General features: G+C 37.7%; 1 protein-coding gene across 1 annotated transcript in view; it reads left to right on the top strand.

The window, feature by feature from the left end:
- Window positions 1-23602, top strand: part of ANTXR1 (ANTXR cell adhesion molecule 1) — a 252529-nt gene that overhangs the window by 44895 nt on the left and 184032 nt on the right. Inside the window, exons 4-6 of the mRNA XM_049785145.1 lie at window positions 17618-17699; window positions 19205-19238; window positions 20515-20594. Coding sequence (XP_049641102.1) covers window positions 17618-17699; window positions 19205-19238; window positions 20515-20594 — 196 coding nt within the window. The remainder of the gene's footprint in view (window positions 1-17617; window positions 17700-19204; window positions 19239-20514; window positions 20595-23602) is intronic.

Genomic DNA, 23602 nt, shown 5'->3' with positions numbered 1-23602 from the left:
AAACTTTATCACTAACCGTTCTAAATTATTGAAGAGTGTTGTCTGAATTTAGAAAGGGATTCCATTGAATCTATATAACAGATTAGGTAGGATGAAAGGACCACATTGTTTTAGTCAGTTTTAAGATCTAGAGGATCATTTTTCCTCACTTCTGATCTCTAGTGAAAACCTTTGTTCGAGAGTTTGTCTTTAAGTGAGTGTTTCTACATGGGGCATTCTTTATATACAAAACATTCTTAGGAATTTTGTTTGAATTGTATAAGAAGCAAGGGCTACAGACTATATCTAAATTCAATCTCTGTCTTTACGTGATCTATGAGTAAGTAAGCCAAGTGATCGCCAGGTGATTCTGAGCAGCAGGGCAGCATAATGTCCCATTTTTGCTTAAATATTTTTTTATTTCAGGTTATATCACTTCTCTTTTATGTCCCTCACTAAGGTTTTGTTACTTTCTTCAGAATGGTCTCATAAAGTGTCTGTTACATTTACTCACAGGCATTTGACAATTCTATTTTAATGCTGAACAAATTTCATTTTACTTACTTTTTAATATTTTTATAATTGAGTTTCATTCATATCAATATCCCAACCCCCATCTCTTCACTACCTCTGATGTCCCCAATTTCCCTCCTGACACACCTCCCCCACCACACACACGCACACACGCACACACCCACACCCCCCACACACACACACTATGCCACACAAACACTTCTTAGCTTTCATTCTGAAAAAAATTCTATCTAAAATATTTATTACAGAGGCTATCAGGTAATGTATAAAAGGTTGTTGAAAATGTAAAGTGTAAGTATAGTCTGAATCTTACTTGGATGGATAGAAAGTCATTGTTTTTAGGCTTCGGAGAAAATTGGAGGTCAAAGCAGAGACCAGATGTAAGTGTAGGACCACCATGTGATTTACTCTTCCAGCTACTGGAGCCTTGGGCTTTTCTTTTCAACCTGGTGTTCCTACCTTTTCCCTCCTCTTAGCTGGTGCTCTTCTCAGAACTCCTTTAAGTGTCTGGCCTGAGTATAGCATCTTCACCTTATTTTCTGGCTGTGAAGACTATGTCCTCCAGTTATTCTAATTTAGTGTTCCTATAGCACTTTGGAAAGAAAGAGGAAAGTTCAATTGTCTAGTACCAGATCACTATATTTGCCTGGACATTTCAGTTCTAAACTTTTCAAAATTAAAAAGCACAAATAACAGCAACCGCAGGCCCAAGAACTACTATGTCTTAACCAACCAACCAGCTTCATTTTTACTACTAAGGAAAAGTTATTTGTTTGGGTTTTGTTGGCAGTGTGGGGGATTGAAATGAAGGTCTCACACATGCAAAGCAGCCACTCCCCACTAAGCTACATACCCAGTTTGAGATCTTTATTATTTTCCCACATTTATAGATTTTTTTAATTCACAAATTATTTTTAATCTAGTGATTTTTCTAGTACATGGCATAAGTTACCCCTGTTAGCAGTTCTATGCTGTTGGCTTTTATTTCTTATCTGCATTTGGAAACATCTCATACTCATCAGGTGGTCTTTATTAATAGTTCATTATATATACATCAGCGAGTTAGAATAATTTTCTCATCTCTGAAAGTAAGTACCCTACAGCTAGTTCAGTTAAACATTGGATGATAGGAGAAACTGGTTGTATTTTTTTGTTTCTATTAGAATAGTATTATTAATTCATGTGATGTATAGCTGAGGATATTATGGCAAAGAAAGCCTAAACATTTCTGCTGTATATTCAAATCTGGATTTGAATCCAGGCTTCATGCTGCCAGTATCCATATTCTTACTTACTAGTTCTGTGGGTTTCTAGAATTTTACTTTTATATACAGTTTTAAGTAAACACACAAAATAAACAAAAACAACAACAAAAATGAATCTAGTCTGAAAATGGATGAATATAGAAGTCAGCAAACCAAACTATATACTTCTTCAAGAAAATATCCTCTGAAAGCAGATGCTTACTACACACTTCATCTTTGTGGCCTTTCAACTTCAGGTTGGAAATGTTCCTTCCAGCAAGGTGAAGGGGTACCATCAACATTTCACAGAAGGGGTTAAGAGCTTAGGCACCTTGCTTACTACTCTAAGGAACTGGAGCGAAAGCTAAGAACCCTTGGCACAGACTACTCAGTGGAAACCTGGGACCACACAGCTCTCTCTCAGTCTTCTTTTGATTTGGGTTGGGAATGTGGTTTTGCCATTAGTATCACAGGGGAAAATGACATATTCTGAATACATTGCTTGATTCCTGGAGCAGAATAATTACAGGCTGTCATTACCAGGAGACGTAGTTCTAAAAGCCTTTTCTAAATTTAAAAATAAAAGAAACAAAATGAGTCGGTATACTTTTGTACTTGAAAGAGCCCAGATTTGTCCCAGGGCATGGTTTGTTCATTTAGGTACAAATTTTAACAATGAAATTAGGAGAAACAGAGGGGAGCACTTATCTATTCTTTTTCCTATTGACATGAATATAAGTTAAAAGAATATTCTGGGATCTGGATCCATGAGAAAATTTTCTCCTTTCTCATCTGTTTCTTCATCTGTAATAATAATAGCAGCCTTCACTTCATAGAATCATTAGGAAGATTAACAATAATAAGAGCATAGCAAGTGTTGTGGCTATTGGGGGGGGGGGAGGTTGACAAACAGCTAAAGGATACTTCCAAATCCTCCTGGATACACACACTGTACTGTACTCAGATCATCCCAATGTGTCCCAAAACTCTCCTTGGCTCACAATCTTCACTGAGGTTTGTCACATTTAGCCATTCTCTCTTTACTGAGAGGACTTAAGTAGGCTGTCAATTTAAGCATGAGGCCAGATATTGTTCTTGCCTCCATTGGTTAGTGATTATAGTAAGATTCTCTCACTCTAGAACGCACAGGATATATCTCGAAAGGAGTTTATCCAAGAGCATATCTGAGTCACCGCGATGGTGAAAAAAAAAGATCAGCTCAAGCCCATTTAGAAGGTCCCAGTGTATACAATTTTTTTAGAGTAATCTAGTCCAATTATGTGATCACATGTTTCTTGAGTACCTCTGTTTTTAGAAGAAGAAAATTAAGGCATACCCTTATTATTATATGGTGTTATTTGAAGTTGGCTTGTTAAAAGCAAAGCATTTGATCACCCTTTCATTTAAAAATGTTCACATATATTTATAATCTATTCATAATAAGCCAGTGTTTCACCTGGTTCTGATGGCAAAATATTTGATAATTTTTCTCAAAATTTGAAGTACAATGGATACTCAAAAAACAAAAATAATTATCATGTCTTTGTGTACAGCATTCTACAAGTCTGAGTATTATATCTATAATAGAGAAAATATGAATTTGATCAGGGAACCAGGCTGAGTTCTACTCTGGACTCTGAGAGTGCCCAGCAGACCCTCACACATCACAGATATTCAGGAAATGTTACTTTCTTTCTTTCTTCCTTTCCTACCATTTCTCTTGAGGCAAAAAAAAATAAAAACTGACAGAACAGCATCCAGAAACATTATAGTCTGGATGAAGCCAGCCAGGACAAACTTCAGAAGGCGTCAAAAGAACCAAATAGTGGTAGAGTTCCCATGTCCAGAGTGAGACAGCCAAAACCAACCAGTTTTCTATTGCTCAACAAAACCACCATGATTGCTCAATACTAGGTGACCTGCAGCCTCAGCACTTGACTGTCCATCATCCTTAGAACCTAAAGCCTCTATCCTGCATGAAGTCCTGAACCTCAGGTATAGCACTGCCATTGCTGGACTCTGAATGTCTCACCAGAAAATGTACGTTCTGCCTTTGCTTCTCCTTACCATCAAACTTTGAAAAATTATTAAGTAGTTTGAGTGCTAATAAAATTTCAGGAAAAAATAATGAAGTCTCATAAAATGGAATGTCAAGGTTTTTCTACCCCCTGGTGACCCTCCCAGACATAATCTCACCCTAAATTTGGAATAATCTCTACCCTGAATTTGGTCTTTGTATGCTTTCTTTATACCAACGAGTATATTGGTGTCTAAGGCACCTCACTGTATATTGAAATCTAGATTTGAATCCAGGTTTCATGGTGCCGGTATAAACTTTATAATAAGCAATCACATTTTGTGTATTTTTCTCAAACTTACTTTTTTATGCTTTACATCATGCTTTTTAGACATTTTCTATGTGACTGTGTTTGATTCATTTTAATTTTTTCTTATATTGCCTATTCTATTACATTCTACTATAATAATGTTCTACTACACTACTACCCCAACTACTTTGCTTGTAATGTTTTGTTAATATAAGCAAATTGTAAGGAATGTTTTTATACTTATCTCCTGGAGAATGAGGTGCAATAATTGGTCTAGGATATGTTAATAAGGGTTGAATTGCAAGATCTTGGAGTTGTGATTATGTAGCTTCACTAGGTATAATTTAGCTATTCTCCAAAGGAGCTATAGTAATTAATACACCATTATTATTTACAAACATTCTCACTGACCCCTAAATTCCTGGCATCTTACGTGATTCATCCAACTCTTATTAAACATACTGTACCCAAAAGACTTGTGGATCTGATTATCTGATATAGACCTTCTTCTAATTCTAGGCTACTGTAACCTGACAGGGAAGGCTTATCTTTGAAAATAGCTATGGCTTCCATCAGCTTACACTAAGGAGACCTGGTCTGACCTGAGCAGAAAACACTTGCCTATTCTAATACTATTAGTATAGCATTAACCTATTCTAATGCTGTCCACTACCAGTTTGCTCTCTGAGATGATGACTCTCCAAACTCCCTTGTTTAGCAAATGGCAGGGTATCATTATGAGTGACTCACCTAAGTAGAGCTGTGTAGTATTTATTTGCACAAATTTGTGATGTTGCCCTGTGATTCTGCGTTCAAAAACTCCTGTTCATTATTAGGTTAGTCTGAAATATTTAGGCATTTCTAGATGAGCTCCTTCAGTAAATTCCAGTTACTCATTTCTACTTGACTCTCCCACTGTAGGCTACTCCTCCTTGCCAAGGGTGGACTTCCCTGTTCTCAGAGATGTTCTGCCACTTCTTACTTCTTACTCTAGTCTCCATAGAGTTCAATGCAGCACTCTGAGCTAAAAGGGATCTGGTAGATATTATAGTCCCAACTTTTCACTCATTTTCTGAGAAATGTAAAGTTCTAGGAACTATCTGACCTACTGAGGAAGTGAGTGGCAGGACAAGGATTGAATCAAGCCTATTTTTCTCCCAAACCACACTTTTTCAATGACACTGAAACCCTGAAGAGGATAAGATTATTGAGCCAAACAGGGTAACTATAAAGAAAAATGGCTGATCTACCTGAATCGTAGAGCTCTACATTCTTAATTGAAGAGAAATAAATTTCTCATTTATAGAATAATGAGAAAGAGAAAATAAAGGCAATGGAAAGAGTGTGGTCTAATGGAAATCAAGAGAACTGAGGGTAGAGTCCAAATAACCATGGATTGGCAATTAAATCATTTACAACTTCAACAGAAGCCATTTTAATAGAGACAATAGGGACATAGATTAGGGGAAATGGGTTAAAAGTTGAAGGTTTACTTTTTAAAATGAGAGATAATTTTATTTTCCTTTTCATCTTACCAAAACTACCCCAAACCAAACCACAAAACCCATTCTTGGAAAAATTCTGAAAATTTTTACCATAAACAACACTATATATGAGAATAGAAAGATAATGGAGGGGTCAATAATGATATATCCATTGTGGGAAAAGGGGAAAAAATCAAGTTTGGGGCCAAGGAGATAGCACAGAGGGCTATTACATGTGCTTTGCATACTGGAGGCCCAAGTTCATTTTGGGGCACCACATGACCTCAAGCACCACCAGAAACAGTCCCCAAGCATCAAGGCAAGATTAGCCTCCAAGCATTGCTGGGTGTGACTCCAAAGCAAATAAACAAGTAAAATCTTTACCCTTCAAAATGACATGCTAAAGTTGAATAAATCCTCTAGCTTTGAAGAACACTGGAAAGCTCAAAATCTGGAACTAGCAGATACTGAGAGAATGCAATCTGGAATGTTGTTAACAAAGTTATTTCAGGAGTTTATTTAACCTTCAGAACAATATACTTCAACTATGTTCTGAAAATTATTTTTCTCTGATTCTCCCAGAAAAGAAAACTACATTTTCTGGCAAAATTAAATAAGAGTAATTTCCTAGCCAGGCAGGGCAGGTACACAAAGATTGTGACTGTATTCGCATATCAAATGCTGTTTCTTTTAGTTTGACTCCCCACCCCCCCACACACACACACATCCAATTTCAGACTTTACACATATGGTAAGAGTTTGAAAAAGGTTTCACTATATAAATAAATATCTCCCAGGAAAAATCATACTGGCATTTGAGGTCCTAAGGACTTGATTATCCATCAGTTGCCATGTCCCACTGTGCACACAGATTGATTGACACAAGTCAGTCAACAGGAGTAGACAGCCAGAGTCAAACCACCACAAAGAGAAGAACTTTACACCAGAAAAAACAAAAATGGGGAAGCAAGTATTCTTCCAAGAAGATATCATGAAAAGGAATGCTACTCAATGGATAAAAATTAGAAAATGGGGTGATAGCTCTAAGGGTCTTGATTTCTATCTCTTGGCTCCCCAAGCACTGCTGGCTGTAGATCTATTTGCTCCCTATTACTTCTGGGAAAACCCATCTTCAACATTAGAGGAAGATGAGGGGTAACTGAGGAATGTTTTTTAGGATGAGTGATACTTGAATATATTATTATATTGATAATCAGCATCTAGTATTTGTTATCCTGACTCAACACATTTAGAAAAAGTCTTTGCAGTATATTTACTTCAACTTAGGATGGAAAGGATTTAAAAAAAAACTTCATTTCTATGGTCAACCAGAAAAGTCCAGAGGAAAGTCCAAAGTCTAGCTAACAGTCAACACATAGGAAGCATGACATTTAAGAGAAACAAGCATTTATAGTTGAGCAGAGATCTTCAGAAGCTTCTACACTTAGGGCTGAATGTGTAGTCTGGGTGCAGGCAATTGGAAAAGTTAATCAGCCATGGCTGAAGACTGTAGGGATGAGGGAAAGTCAGATGAACCATAGAAACAATGTGAGTAGGGAATGGTTTCTCTAAAGGAGTTTCCAAAAAAGAACAAAAAATCTCTGACCTGAATCTTTATCTCCATCACCAACATCTCTTCATATAGATGTTGATGTAGCTGGAGAATTATTATAGAATTCAGATGCTTGGATTGGGCATGTTTGATCCTGATTTAATAGCTGGTAGTCCTCTAAGTACTAACAGTATCACCAGGAGATGACCCGAGCACAGTCATGTGCTCCCCTATCTAGGGGGAAAAGGGGGTAAAGAAAAAGATGTTAAAAATTATAGAAGTCTCAGGCAGGGGGTGGGGGAAGAGGGATTGTGGGGTATTGGTGGTGGGAAAGTTGCACTGGTGAAGGGTGTGTACTTTTTATGACTGAAACCCAACTACAAACATGTCTGTAACCATGGTGCTTAAATATATTAAATTTTTTTAAATAAAAAATAATTCAAGTGGCAAAAAAAAAATTATAGAAGTCTCATAAACCATGGGTTCTTGTGGTGCTTATATTCCTGACTCCAAGTTGAATGCAAAGGTTAAACCAACATTCTGTATCTATTTCTTATTTCCCCCATAGCTCAAATCCTAAAAGACCACAAAGGCAAGATCAGGAGCAGGACTGGAAGTTGGACTAATAATAGAGAACATCCTCTAATTAGAGGGGTAGCCAGCCCAAGTTTAGTGTAATTCCCGGGACAATCTAAATAAACTCCCCAAAACCTCAAATCACAAAAAAGAAAAGTTTATGCTCTATGATGAATAAATCAAACTAATCAATATTATACAGAAGTTCTACTATGTATTTATATACTATGTTTGCAATTAAAATTAAAAAATGGTGGGACAAGGAGGAAGCAGAAAAATGTGGCCCATAATCAAGAACAAACATGGTAAAAGAATCAAATCATAGATGGCTCAGTTATTAGAATTAATACACCGGAATTTTCAAGCAACTCCTGTAATCATGTTAAAAAATTTATAAAAGAGGGTAGACATAGTGAAAGAAAACATGGGATATCTGAAAGAAAGAAAACTTACAGATAACTAAGTGAAGACTGAGGAACTAAAACAATAAACTATTTTCACTTGAACAAGTCAATAAAAATATAAAATTAAAAGAGAGAAAATAAAAAGAGTGGGGAGGGGAATATATTCGGTTGAACCAAATCCTGTCTTTTGTGGGATATTATCCAGTGTTTATCCAGATATTATCCAGTGTAAATTTTCCATCTCCCAAATTTAAGGAAACTCAAGAAGGACAAATGCAAAGAGACCTCATCTAACTAGAGCAGATTTGAATTTCTTTTTTTTTTTTTTTTTTTTTTTTTTTTTTTTGGGCCACACCGGGCGGTGCTCAGGGGTTACTTGTGGCAGTCTGCTCAGAAATAGCTCCTGGCAGGCACGGGGAACCATATGGGACACCGGGATTCGAACCAACCACCTTTGGTCCTGGATCGGCTGCTTGCAAGGCAAACACTGCTGTGCTATCTCTCTGGGCCCCCAGATTTGATTTCTAAAAACCAGACTAAAGAGCAAACCAGAAGGGAAAGGAAAAAGATTCATTACAGAGAAACAACAATAAATATAATTGACTTCTAATCAGAAAAAAAACTATGTAATCCAGAAGATTAAATATCAATATCTTTAAAGAGATAATAATTCAACTTAAAATTTTTATTTAGTGAAACTGTCCTTAGAACAGAGAAAAAACTCCTTGATAATCAACACTATCAATTCTGTACTACAAAACATAAAGCCAAAGACAGTAAAAAATCATATTGTGTGTAAAAACGATGTACAAAAATTAAAAAGGAAAATAACAAACATGACAAATACTTTCTTTTGGGGGGGGGATTGGGTCACACCCGGCGGCAGCGAACAGGGTTTACTCCTGTTTGCGCTCAGAAGTCGCTCCTGGCAAGCTTGGGGGACCATATGGGATGCCGGGATTCGAATTACGATTTGTTTGAATCAGCTAATGAAAAGGCTAATGCCTTTCCGCTGTGCTATCTCTCCAGCCCCCTGACAAATACTTTCTTAATTTTATAAGAAGAAAATTGCTTTTGACAGAAGTAGTAACACTATAAATAGTTTATCATATATATGGAAATAGAATATAAATGTCAATACTAGCACAGAGAAAATGAGAATTATATGGAAGTAAAATATTAAAGAATAAATCAAAGTATAATACTAATTTTTCATTCATAAAATATGCCAATATTAACTCATGGCAACCTATTTTAAGGATAAATATTGTGAGGTCAAAGCAATAGTACAGCAGGTAGGGTGTTGCTTTGCATGTGGTAAACCCAGGTTTGATCCCTGGCATTCCATATGGTCCCCAAGCCAGGATTGTGGCCCAGAAAAAAACAAACAAAAAAAAGGATGAGTATTGTGATCTGTAAATTAACTACTAAATTAAAATGAAAAATGGTACTATACTATTAATTCCACAGATATTAATCATAATAAAGAAATATTATAAGTAACTTTACAGAAGTGAGTTCAAAGGTTATAAAGAACATTAATAAATAGTATGTTACTTTATATAAATTATATATGTTTGCTACAATTACATATAAATATGTAAATTATCTATAATACATTTGATGTATTTGACAGGACAGTCATGTTTGGTGTATTCTTAGGTAAAAGTCTTCAAGAGGCTATATTTGTCGTAATTCTAAACAAATGATTATAGCTGGTTGTGTAATTTCATGACTCCAGAAGAAGCAATGAAATGCTTTTAATTAATTTCTGTTCTTCCTTTCTATTCACTTTGTGTATTTTTGTGGTCAATCCTGAGCCATAAGAACATCTGGAAGTGTGCAAACAACATTAGTAATGTGTGTTTTCTATATAAGTTGAGTCTCTAATGCCAATAATGCCAAGACATTTGAGCAAAGTCCAATTCAACAGGACCTTTTCTAGGAGGGCAAGAAGTTGACAATCCAAAGCTGATGTTGGATTATTTTGGTGGTAGTAGGGGTTGTTTTTATAGTTTGCAATGTGGTAGACATTGCCTAACCCCAAAGGATTTTTGCAGTGCTAACATCTCTAGGGTACTTGAAGGAAAATTTGTAGAAGTGCTTCTTGGCATATTCATCTTTAAATGTTTCCGTCAGCAAATATCACAAGAAAATAGAAGGCCCAAAAAGTAGTCTTCATGAAGTGGAGAAAAAAATTCCCAGGGTAACAGTAAGTCTCAGGATCTTGTATTCTCCCCTTACCTTTACCCCTACAAACCAACCTAGTGTTGTGGGCATGGAGCTTGTTCAATAATTTATTTGTAAATAAGTAAATGAATGTATACATATATCCCAACTGCAATCATTTATTATTTAACAAGTTACCTATTCTGTGCTCATTGTTAAGTGTTGTCAGAGTTGCAAAAGGAACACTATATATGTGGCCTGAACACTGTAAACTACTAAGAAGAAACACTGGCAGACTTATGAAACCACCAAGGAAAACAGGAGACTCTAATAGGAGTTTCTCTTCAGATTCCCAGCCTCTCTCATTTCCCAGGAAGATAAAATTTCATTGGTAATGACCAAGTCCTTAGAGAGGTTCTTATTATATACTTCCCCCTCTAAAAGATTTTTCTCCCAATGTGTTGTCTTATGTTCTTATGGAGAATAAAAAATAGACCCTGATTAATAGTTCTGTTGCCCCAGAATTCAAATGGACCCACAGTTTCCACAAAACTTCTATTAATTGGCTTAGGCACTATAAGCACATAAAGAAAATATATGGAGTAGGAAAATAGGACCAAAAGTCTTTGATTTGTCCCCTCCCCCGATTTTTTTTTTTTTTTATATTTAAGAGTGGTGTAGAGATAGTGTGTGATCACTGCCTGGAACTACTTAATTTTATCAGACACAAAGCTTCAAAAATAAGGATATTTTCTGAAACATCCTTTGCTTGTTCTGGTACCAATAAGAGAAAACTTCAAGAAAAGGAAATGAGTGGGAGTGATAGCAGTGGTTAGGGTGTTTGCCTTGTATGCAGATGACCCTGGTTTCAGCCCTGGCACCCCATATGTCCCTCCAAGCCTACAATCAGTGATCTCTGAGAGTAGAGCTAGGAGTAAGCCATGAGAAGTGCTGGTGTGGCACAAAAAGTTAAATGAAAATAAAACAAAACAATGAAAAGAAAAAAGAAAAGGAAGCAGGCTTAGAGAAAACATCCTACCTCCCGGGCTTTATTTGGCAGAGATAAAAGTACAGTGAAATGAAGGAATATTTCCATATACCCAAATGCCTTTTTATTTATTTGTGTTTTTGTTTAGGCACTGTGATTTGAAATACTGGAATAGTAAATTTTTAAGGCTTAATCCTGGGGCTAGAGAAATAGTACAGGAGGTAAGGTGCTTGCCTTGAACTTAATCAAACTATGTCCAATTACCTGCATCCTGTGTGGTCCCCTGAGCCCACCAGGAGTGATTCCTGAGTGCAAGCCAGTAGTAACCCCTGAGCACTGCTGGGTGTGGCCCAAAAACGAAAGAAGGAAGGAAGGAAGGAAGGGAAGGAAGGAGGGAGGGAGGGAGGGAGGGAGGGAGGGAGGGAGGGAGGGAGGGAGGGAGGGAGGGAGGAAAGTAGGAAGGAAAGTGTGGCCCAAAAATGAAAGAAGGAAGAAAGGAAGGAAGGGAGGGAGGGAGGGAGGGAGGGAGGGAGGGAGGGAGGGAGGGAGGAAAGTAGGAAAGAAGAGAGAGAAGAAGGAAAGAAGGAAGGAAGGAAGGAAGGAAGGAAGGAAGGAAGGAAGGAAGGAAGGAAGGAAGGAAGGAAGGAAGGAAGGAAGGAAGGAAGGAAGGAAGGGAGGGAGGGAGGGAGGAAGGAAGGAAGGAAGGAAGGAAGGAAGGAAGGAAGGAAGGAAGGAAGGAAGGAAGGAAGGAAGGAAGGAAGAAAGGAAGGAAGGAAGAGAGGGAGGGAGGGAGGGAGGAAGGTAGGAAGAGAGAAAGGGAAGAGGGAGAGAGGAATGAAGGGAGGAAGGGAGGAAGAAAGGAAAAGGGGAGGGAGGGAGGAGGGAAGGAAGAAGGAAAGAAAGAAAGGAGGGAAGGAGGAAGGAAGAGAGGAAGAAGGAAGGGGGAAGAAAGGGAGGGAGGGAGGAAGGAAGAGAGGGAGGAAGGAAGGGAAGAAAGGAGTGAGGAAGGGAAGGAAAAGGAAGGGAGTGAGGAAGAAAGGAAGGAAGAGAGGGAGAAAGAGAGGGAAGAAGGAAAGAAAGAAGGAAAGGAAGGAGGGAAGAAAGAAAGGAAGGGTGGGAGATAGGGAGAAAGGAAGGACAGAAGGTTGATTTAATAATAGCGTAACATTATAATTGTTCACAGTTTGTCTCAAACTTCACTAGTCCAGAAACAAAGAAAAAGATGGTATTTTTCACACTCATTCTCTTCCCACCTAATTATGCTAAATTCTTCTCCTTTTATGTAGCTCCTCCCAGGCATTCTAAAGTGTTTGATGGTGCTAGCTCTATGCTCAGGAACAATACTTGATTTTTTTTTCACATCTCAGCCTTAATGCTATGTCGCATTATTGCTATTATTTCATTCAAGAAATAAAGGCTGGACTTCGGGGCCAAACTATCTTCTTCCAACGAACTGCTAATGTCAACCCACTAGCCCCTACAAAAAGTACCACTAGTTAAATCAATATAGCCTTAAGAATAAAAACAAAAGCATAAGATCCACAATAAAGTGGAACCCTCCACCCCTTCCTGGTCATTACAATAACAGCAAAGAAGGGAAGGAAGGAGAAATCAATAAAAATAAAGAGACTAGTCTAGAGACTAGACTAGAAATACAGAAAAAATGACTTATAATCTTTGCATAGTCCCAGATCTAGGCTCAATAACCAGGTAAACACCAGCCTGGCTTCCCTTGCCATGGCCAAGTACAGCCAGAACTTTCTTTCCATAGAGTAATTGACAGTGCAGAAGTCCATTCCCTTTTACCTTTGTGCCAAATATTTGGGGGATATCTGTCATGTTCTAGGCCCTGCAGCGAACACTGAAATTTTAATAGCACCCAAAACAGACATGATTCTCTCTTGTGTAGTTTAAAGTCTGAAAATGGACAACCACTCATCCCTCCAAAGAAAAAGACTAGTTAGAGTATAATGTTACTAGCCATACAATGCCTAAAGATTGTGAAGGGGAAATTGTGGGTTGCCATGATTAAGTCTAGTAGAATGAGGGGCCTCATTTGAATTGAAGGGGTTAAAATGAGGCCATTTTTAAAAATTGACATTTAAGTGGGCAATAGAGGGATGGTCCAGACTTGACCCAGTGAAGAGTTGATAGAAAGTAGGCCCAGTCACCAGGCACAGTGATTGTAGAGGTGAAGGAGCTGTTGGTGAATAAATTTGGGGAGATCCTTGGAGATAAAGCAAAAAAAAAAAAAAAACAAAACAAAAAAAAAACAAAAAAAAAATAGGGCAGAATGGTACAAGATAAGGCTGGTAGAGGAGCATATGAGCCAACCTATTTAATTGCTGGAAGGCATGGCAGAATTCTGGATTTTCATTACGAGTAAAATTATTGACTGATATTCAAATTGTATGCTGGAGAAGCAGCATAGAGGTTGAAGTACTAGCTCTGCATACAATTGACCTGAATTCAATTCCCAGCATCACTTGATCCGAATAATACTATTAGGAATAAAACATGAGCAAAGGAATTGGGAGTAGGCCCTGAGAATCTCCAGGTGTGGCCAAACTCTTCTCCACTTCCCCCCACAAATCTAAGGTATTGAGCAGGTGAGTTTCTAGCTTGTTTTGAATTGTATTTTGAGATTCTGGCGGCCATATAGAGACTAATAGAAGAGGGAAGAGTAAAACAATAGCCCGTGACTGTCCTCGTGCTAGAGCAGGAGATGACGGTGACTCAGACTTGGAATTGGCAGAATCTCATGGTATCTCAGAATAGTCAGTTTCATAATGATATGCTTAGAGCACAGCCAATGGGATAGAATGATTGCTTATGTGGTAGGAAGAAAAGGAGAGAGCGGAGTCTGGTAGAAAGTCAAGGAAGACTTCTAGTTTCTAATACTGGCACCTAGCTTCGTGACCTGACATCTGGACACTGAGAATATAACCAGAAATACTCGAAGTCTGAATAACTTAGTCTTAAATAGTTCCCTAGAGAAACTGCAGCAGCCCAGGTCAGATGAAGACTCGTAGAGCCCTTGTCAGATAGTCTCCTCTCCTCCTCTCCCCTCTCCTCCCCTCTCCTTTCTTCTCCTCTCTTCCCTCCCTTCTCCTATGTTCCCCTATCCTTCCCTCCCCTCATCTTCTTCTTCCCTTCTCTCCCCATCTCCTTCCCTCCCTCCCCTTTCCTTCCCTCCTTTTCCCTCTTCTCCCTTCCTTTTACCTTCCCTCCCTTTTTTCCCTCCCCTCCCCTTCTTTCTTCTCCCCTCCTTTTTCCCTCCCCTCCCCTCCTTTCTTTTCCCCTCTCTTTTCCTCATCCCCTTTCCTCCCCTTCCCCTTCCTTCCCTCCACTCCCCTTTCCTCCCTTCTCCCATTCTCTCCCCTCTCCTCTCTTCTCTCCTTCCTTCCCTTCCCTCCCTTCTCCCCTCTTCTCTCTCCTCTCTTCTCTCCTTCTCACCCTTCACTTCCCCTCCTCCTCTCCTCTCCCCTATTCTCTCCCCTCCACTCCTGTTCCATTCCATTCTCTTATTTTCTCTTGTTTGTTTGGGGGCCACAACTGATTGTGCACAGGTCTTACTCTTAGCTCTGCACTCATGAATCTCTCCTAAAGGCAAGTGCTCTATTCACTTTACTAACTTATCTCTTCAGCCCCAGATGTGGTCTAACCCTCAGCAACCTTAATACATCAGATCTAATGAAAAGTTCATTTTGTATTAGGCTTCCTACCCAAGTAATTGCCACAAAACACTCATAAATAATGTTATTCATTCACTTAGACATTTGAGAAACTGTAAATTATAAAAATAAAAACCAGGGCCTCTGGATTGAATCCCATCTCAACTGCTTAATAATTGGGACAATTTCTTTAATCTTCCTAGGACTCGGTTTTGTTATCTGTGAAATGGAGATAAGAATTTATAAATCATAAAGCTGTCATAAGGAGTAAGTAAATTAGTAATCTGTGGTGATTAGCATAAATTGGCCCACTGTAAATACTCAGACATTACTAGAAATTGCCTTGCTCCTTCGTAGCAGTGTTAGTGAAAACACTTTCTTCTTGCAGTTCTGTAGTAGGAGGCTGCTAGTGAAAGAAAATGCCGTTTCTGGATCTGATAGTCTTTAAGATTCTGCTGTCCTACTTCACTGCTAGGAATCTAAGTTTCTTATTTTGTAAAATAATCTGGAGCTGTTATTTGTGAGGAGAAAACCAGAAATTTTTTTATTTGGGTCTGTATGTAGTGAATTATGCTCAATGTGTATATTTTAAGTTCTTTCCCTACTCTAAAAGAAAATTGCCAGTTTCTATATCTCTGCCATTTGCTACTTAAGAGATCTCAGTGTGAAGAAGGTCATTTCAACTTTTTCAGAGGCTTATAATTTATGAAAAGGGTTGTTTGTGGGTTGCTCTTTTTTCTAGAAATTACACTTTCTTTTTTTTTTTTTTTTTTTTTTTTTGGTTTTTGGGCCACACCCGGCAGTGCTCAGGGCTTACTCCTGGCTGTCTGCTCAGAAATAGCTCCTGGCAGGCACGGGGGACCATATGGGACACCGGGATTCGAACCAACCACCTTTTTGGTCCTGGATCGGCTGCTTGCAAGGCAAACGCCGCTGTGCTATCTCTCCGGGCCTGAAATTACACTTTCTTGCCATTTTCAGCCAATATGAAGTTAAAACAGGGACATGAATGTGAAACTCTTAAAACCCAGAAAGCTCAAACCATCCATGTTACCCTCTACCCACCAGAGCCTCTCTCAGTGCCATAATCCACTTCCTTTTTCTGGCCTCTTCCTTTAGCAACCTGTGTAAGAAAACAAGATGTCATGCCACAGAAAACTCTCTTGGTTGTCCTGGAAAGCTTGGCTTGCCTGGACATTTTATGTCTAAGGCTGACTACATGGTTTCCTTTGACACAACAGAGTGGAAGGCAGAATTAGATTCAGATCTAGATGCCTTTCTTCAAGAAATTCTTGAGGATATTTTTGTCCCAGGTTCTCAGTTCCTGTTTCTTTTAAGTTCACATGAGCCATTTACATCTTGATATAAAGTCTTCTTCCTCCCCCCCCCCTTTTTTTAAACTTTAAGCACCATGATTTACAAAGTTGTTCATAATATAGCTGATTTGAACATTCAATATTCCAACACCAGTCCCACCATTGGTGTGACCTTCTGTCCGGCATTGTCCCTAGTTTCTTTGTTGCTCAAGTCTGCCCCTTGACAATCACAAAATTATTTTATTATTGCTTGTTACAACAAAATTTTATCAAAAATTTTCAAAAATTATCAAAAAAGCAGTTCAGTAATAGAAAATTTGTGAAAATTGTTATTATTTACAATGGTGTTTTTAAATTCATTGTCTGAGGTTTACTGAGCTGCTTTTACTATGAGTCTCCTGTGTTGTTGTTTTTTGTTTCTTGAATTTAGTGGATTGGATTTTTGTGCTACTTTTCCATCTAATAAGTTGTGTTCATACTGGGGTGTCAATAATGTGGATTTCGAAGGTGTTGCACAGCTAAGTATGAGGCCTTATGCTCCAGGATCTGTGGAATTGGGAAGATTCTCAACCTGGCCCCCTCCTGAGTTTTCAGCCTGATGTACCTGTGAGTTTCATCAGCTTGGCTTGTAGTGTCTTCCAAGATTAGTGATGAAGCTGTGAAACTGGGGCAATTACATGACAGTAGTTGTGGGATGTTGCTATAGCTGCTGGGACTGCCAGTAGTACAGGGGATGGGAGAAGGTAACCAACACCCACTCTGAGAAGGCATCAGAATTTTCAGCCTAAAGACCTGCACACCTGGAAGTTTCTTCAGGTTGGTGTCTCTTCTGAGATTAGTTAGAATTGGTGAAGTTGGGCCATTTATATGGCAGCTTTGAGGTGTGAGTGTGGCTGTCAGGCTTTCTGCAGGATGGGTAGTCTGCCTGCCACCTTTTGATTGGGCCCCAGAGTTTTCAGTTTGAAGATGTGTATACCTGAGAGTTTCACCAGCTTGGCATTTCTCCGACATTAGTGTGAAGATGGGCTGTTTATATCTTGATATAAAGTTTCTAAATTACTGAGTGTTCCCTCAGAAGGGAGCAATTGCCATTTTAGATACCTGTCCAAGGTGAAAGGAAAAGTGTCTTATTAAGGGAATGGAAAAGAGAGCAGAAATAGGAATTCAGCAAAACTGTCCTGTCACTCAGTACCCACTTAGCCTGCCTATAGCTTTGAATGAATACTATATTATTAAGACTCTGTAAGATACTTTTGGGGAACTGTGGGACAGCATATCCATTTCCACAAAAAAAGAAGAAAATAACCAACACATTAAAAAGTAAAGCAGAAAATGATCATAATGACTCACAAGATGTTTCTGAATTTTAGGGAACAGATCCGACAGGGCCTCGAAGAACTCCAGAAGGTCCTGCCTGGTGGAGACACTTATATGCATGAAGGATTTGAAAGGGTAATTTTATTTGTTTGTGTGTGTGTTTTACTTGTCTTTGTTTTTCACATTTTATTTTATTTTTATGTATGTACTTCGTTTTTCAATATTACAAGTAATAAAAATTTTAAGCATATAATATTCTAATACCATACCCATCACCAAAGAGTCAGCATCACATTATCATTGCCTCAACATTCCCTCCTAACCCTCTCCACCCTCTTGTTAAAATTGGGTCGATAGCTTGACTCTCATGGTCTGATGCTACTGCCTCTGTATTATTTCCTTATTATTTTTTGTCTACACACATATGAAAGAGATCATTCTGTATTTCTCTCTCTTTCTGAATGACTTCACTCTGCATGATACTCTCTAGTTCTCACCATATAGCAGCAAATTGAATGATTTCATCTTTTCTTAGAGCTAAATATTACTCCATTGTGTATATATATCACAATTTCTCTAATTAGTCATCTCTTCTTGGATGCTTGGGTATTTCTACATGTTGGCATATTCACTATAGTGAATAGCACTGCAGTCTTTTTGAAAAAGACTTTTGGGACTCTTTGGGTTTATATAAATAAGTGGAATTGCTCGGTCATATGGAAGCTCAATTTTTAGTTTGTTTAGAAGTTTCATATTGTTTTCAGTAAAAGCAGGACCAGACATTTCCCCAATAGTAAATGACAGTACCTTTTACCCCCACAACCCATGAGCATTGATTGAGAAAGGGTGATTTCCACCTCCCAAGATAATATCTACTATGGAAAGAGCAAACTAAAAATGGTGAGGTGGACATGTGTATGAAGGGAATTATATAACACTCCATAGCCAAGAAAGTAAGAACCAATTCCTTTAAGCACTTACACTGACAACTGCCCAAAAGAACTGAACAAATCAATTTTGTTTTTTCTTCCCTGACATTGAGAAAAGTTTATTAGCTAGTACATAAATCATGAACTATATTGCATAGAAGATCTCTCCATTCCCCAGGAAAACCTTTTCTATCCAGTGCTTCAGCATGAAGACAAAATTTAATGACTTCAAACATAAGAAAACTGGTTCCAATCTCTTTTTAAAAAAAAAAAAAAAACAAACAATTTTTTGGCTCTTTGGCCACACCCAGTGACACTCAGAGGTTACTCCTGGCTATGAGCTCAGAAATCACTCCTGGCTTGGGGGACCATATGGGACGCTGACAAATCAAACAACAGTCAGTCCTAGGTTAGTGTAGGCAAGGCAGACGCCTTATCACTCCAGCCCCACTGGTTCCAATCTTTAAGAAGTAAAATGTTAAACTTTAGTTGAAAAAAAAACATACTTGAAATTCAGTAACTGTAGAGGAATACTATCTATTGCTATAGAGGAATTTTATCCATTGATACTTGACTGAAGCCCATTTTTTATATATAGAGAATCAAGATGGAGTCATGGCCTTAGAACCAATATGGTAGCCCACTGCACAATATGGTTTTGAAATGATCAATAAAAATTTGATATCTAATGGATCTTTCATGTGTTTTCAGGCCAGTGAGCAGATTTATTATGAAAATAGTCAAGGTAAGACTATGTTATGATTTACTATTGTCAAATAATGACCTATTTCTGGGATTTCTTTTTAAAAAAGAACTTCAATGATTTTCATGTTGTATATTGTTTGTAATTCTTAGAGGATATTGTCTGTAATTCTTGGACACATACTTCATCACAAGGAAAGAATGCACAGAAAGAACTTGTGTCAAGTCTAATTCTGCTATCGTGTTGTTGCCAAGAGAAGTTATATAAAAGAAATCAAAATCCAATTCTGAACCATACTCTGCAATGGCCATGAATAATTGTACATGTTGAATTCATAAAATTACTAAAAACTTGGATGGATTCTTAAGGGTTTTTTATGAGAATTTTCATTTTCTTGTCCTCTAAGCTCCAAATTATTTTATTACTGTAACTGGATTCAAAGATTAGGATACTCAATGGTTTAAATTTTGTTTCACTTAAGATGTATAAATATCATGAGAAGAATGTCTAATACATAGAAATAAATGTTTGTATCATGACTATAATTTTAGCTTTTGTTACTAATGTTAAAGGTCTTTATGGATAGCATTTCCTGTTTGAGGAAGTATTCCCAGCAGTGTTCTGAGAACACAGGGTCAATCTTGATGGTGTTCTACTATTTGAGCCCTAACCCTGACAACATTTTTTAATATAAGGCAAATCGCTTAAAAGAAATCCAGTATTACAGTGAGAATATTCCCCAGGCCTATAGACATGATCACTTCCTATTTCATTCTAAAATGCAGCAAATTGAATAGAGCCAATATCAACATCAACCCTTCTTAATATAGATTCACTAACATTACTCAAAGTCTAAAAATTACAGAAAGAATTTTGGTATTTTTTTTCCAATTGCTTAAATAACTCCCAGTCAGCTTGTAAATCAGTTTGCCAACCCTGCGCAGGGCACACAGGAATGAGAAGAACCCTGAACCTCTCAGGGATGTTTCATTGCCTCTGTAGCCTCAGTGATAGATTCAGGAAAAAACACACAGCTGATTCACTGGAGTTACTCTCAGCTCTTGGTCCAGTGCCCATTTCACTAGCTTTGGCTAGTGAGATAAGACTGAGAAAGCTGGACACACAGCCTCTTCCCCTGGTAGCTGTTTCTTGCAGGCACAATCTTCTTCATAATGGAGTTGTACCAAAACATAAGTTTTATGTGTTGTATCAAAGCATAAATTGCTAATCTCATGCTGTTGATCATGGGTGGCTGAGTTTATAAGAAAGATAAACTTCCAGAACTGTGAACTGAGTGGTTCTGTGTTGTGTTGAGCAGGATACAGAACAGCCAGTGTCATCATTGCTTTGACTGATGGAGAGCTCCATGAAGATCTCTTTTTCTATTCAGAAAGGGAGGTAAGTGATGGTCTGATCTCTATCTAGACACAAAATGCATTAAGGCATTTTTTTTGGTATTTTGGGCCACACCCAGTAAATGTTCAGGGGTGACTCCTGGTTATGCGCTCATAAATCACTCCTGGCTTAGGGGACCATATGGGACGCTGGGGGAATCGAACCGCGGTCTGTCCTAGGCATAGCACAGTAAAGGCAGACACCTTACTGCTCTGTGGCACTGCTCAGGCCCCAACAGCATCTTTCTTTTCTAATGGGCTGTAGTCCTTCTACTCTGACAAAAAGTTCAATGTCCTTAGTAAAAAGAACAAAACGCCTGGGTAAACTAATAAATGTAAGTCACAATCATCATCATTTATTGTTAAAATTACCATGAACTTTAATCTTACATATATTACCTTACTTATTTTACTTCTTCCAAAATTTTACATATAATTTTGCATCTTGAAGAATAAAACATTCCTATCATGCTTTCATTGAAAGCTTTCTATTTATCTAGCAGCTTTGAAATACTATATTTCACTTTTAAGCAAAAATATTGGCCTCAATTGCCCCTTTCTTATTATCTTACTAAAAATCAGGAGGAAGGGAAAAGAATACTTGAAATATATAAGAACTAATCTTGTCAGTTTATTTATCACTGAGATACTTATTCTAAGAACCAAAGTTAATATTAATTAGTGTTAATGTAAGCTCTCCTTCAATACTTCATTTTTCCTTTTATGTTTTGAAGAACTATTTCTAAAAGCAAATGAAAGAATTTTCTCTAAAAAAATTTGGTGGGTTGTATAAAGAGATTCATTAAAAAAAAAAAACTCGCCATACCAGCCCTCCTCTTTTCTTTTCTTTTTATAAATTCATATTTATAGCTTCTAGACGGGGACTCCAGCCTGCTTTCTTTTTTAAACCAGAACCATAGAACATGAATCATCTTGTTCTGCCTCATATTTCTGTCTCCCTACAAACTGAGAGAAAAAAATGGTAGATGGTACCAGAGGCAAAGTAGTCTCATGAGCATTTAGTCAGTCTTAAATACCCAACTCAAAGCTAATGACAATAGAATCAATAGACCCATTCTCATTATTAGGATAGTTCAAAACATAGTTATTTCTCTAACTAAACTCATCACTCTTTGTGGTGAGCTTCATGAGGTGAGCTGTAACTTCCAGCTCTTTTCTCTTTCATGTCTGAAAGTTATTATTGCAAGAATATCTTTCATTTTTCTTAAAACCCATAGATGAGTGAGACCATTCTGTGTCTTTCTCTCTCTCTCTCTGACTTATTTCACTCAGCATAATAGATTCCATGTACACCCATGTATAGGAAAATTTCATGACTTCATCTCTCCTGACAGCTGCATAATATTCCATTGTGTATATGTACCACAGTTTCTTTAGCCATTCATCTATTGAAGGGTATCTTGGCTGTTTCCAGAGTCTTGCTATGGTAAATAGTGCTGAAATAAATATAGGTGTAAGGAAGGGATTTTTGTATTGTATTTTTGTGTTCCTAGGGTATATTCCTAGGAGTGGTATAGCTGGGTCGTATGGGAGCTCGATTTTCAGTTTTTGGAGGAATCTCCATATTGCTTATTTTAAATCCAGCTTTTACAAGCAAGAAGTATGCAAGTGCCCCTGGCTTTTTAGACATTCAGATGTTCTTGATGTTCAGATGTCAACTTGACTTTACTAAAGACTTCTGTTACTACCTGCTTTTGATGATGGAAAGTGATCAAAAAGAATTTGTTTATATGACAGAAGAATAAAAGAAAAACTAGTGATCCGGGTTTGTTTTGCAGCAGCCATTCTAGTGGTAACATGCAACCCCAACAGTGAAAGTGATTTCGTTAGCTCCTTCCCAGAACTGCATTTTACAGGCTGTGTATTTATCCTATCACTCGTGTTTTTACTTCATGTTAGTGTAAATTGAGGGGTTAAGTGTCAATCGATTTGATTTGGTAAACTACTTACTGGAGTCTGAAAATGCTCAATTGTTTTCTATAGAAGTTAAATCCCCTGGGGCCGGAGAGATAGCATGGAGGTAAGGCGTTTGCCTTTCATGCAGGAGGTCATCGGTTCGAATCCCGGCGCCCCATATGGTCCCCTGTGCCTGCCAGGAGCAATTTCTGAGCCTGGAGCCAGGAATAACCCCTGAGCACTGCCAGGTGTGACCCAAAAACCAAAAAAAAAAAAAGAAGTTAAATCCCTGCTTTACCTTATACCAGTTCTTGGCACATGGAATATTTAATAGAAACACTCTACTTTCAGATATAACTGGACCTGCCAGTTTAGTCTATCAATATTTTTTGAGAGTTTTCCCTATGCTGGGCATTTAGCTAGTACTTGGAGGCACAGATGTGACATAATTGTAGTTTCTCTCATGGACTTTACCATGTCCTGATAAGGTTTTTGAAACCTGTTCTGACAAAATACATGATGAAATAGTGGGTAAGTGTATCACTTCCACTCTAATAGAAAGAATTGTTCATAATGGGGACATACATGGTAAATATGACATCTGAGTATTAGAAAATAATCTATTTCTATAATTAAAAGTGTAAACTGCAATAGGAATGCAAAATGGCTTATTTGGATGGTGAATAACATTCAAGTAAAATCAGAACCCTAATAAGGAAATAACAGAATATAAGATAAATGCCAGTGCCAGACATTTAAAAATAGAGGTTAATAGAAAAGAATCTTAAGTATGACATAGATAAACTTGGAAAAATATTTGGAATGTTAATGCCAAGGAGGCTTTCTTAAAAATCAAAGATAAAGCTTATGATATATAAGTAAAATAAGCCTTTTTATTTTTGATAATTCTATATAAAACCAATTAGAGAAGAATCATAGAATTTGTTCAGATAAGACTGTGGCCAGACTGAGAGTTATTTTGTCCCCAAAGCACCAAGAAATATTTCTGACATGAAGGGGAAAAGCTATATGTCTCTGTCCTTTCTGAAATTGAAAGTCACAAATGAGTTTGAATATTAATTGGGAAAAATAATA

This window comes from Suncus etruscus, chromosome 12 (genome assembly GCF_024139225.1).
Source record: "Suncus etruscus isolate mSunEtr1 chromosome 12, mSunEtr1.pri.cur, whole genome shotgun sequence".
Classification (NCBI taxonomy): domain Eukaryota; kingdom Metazoa; phylum Chordata; class Mammalia; order Eulipotyphla; family Soricidae; genus Suncus; species Suncus etruscus.
Note: the sequence above shows the minus strand (reverse complement) of the source record. Positions and strands in the feature narration are given on the sequence as shown.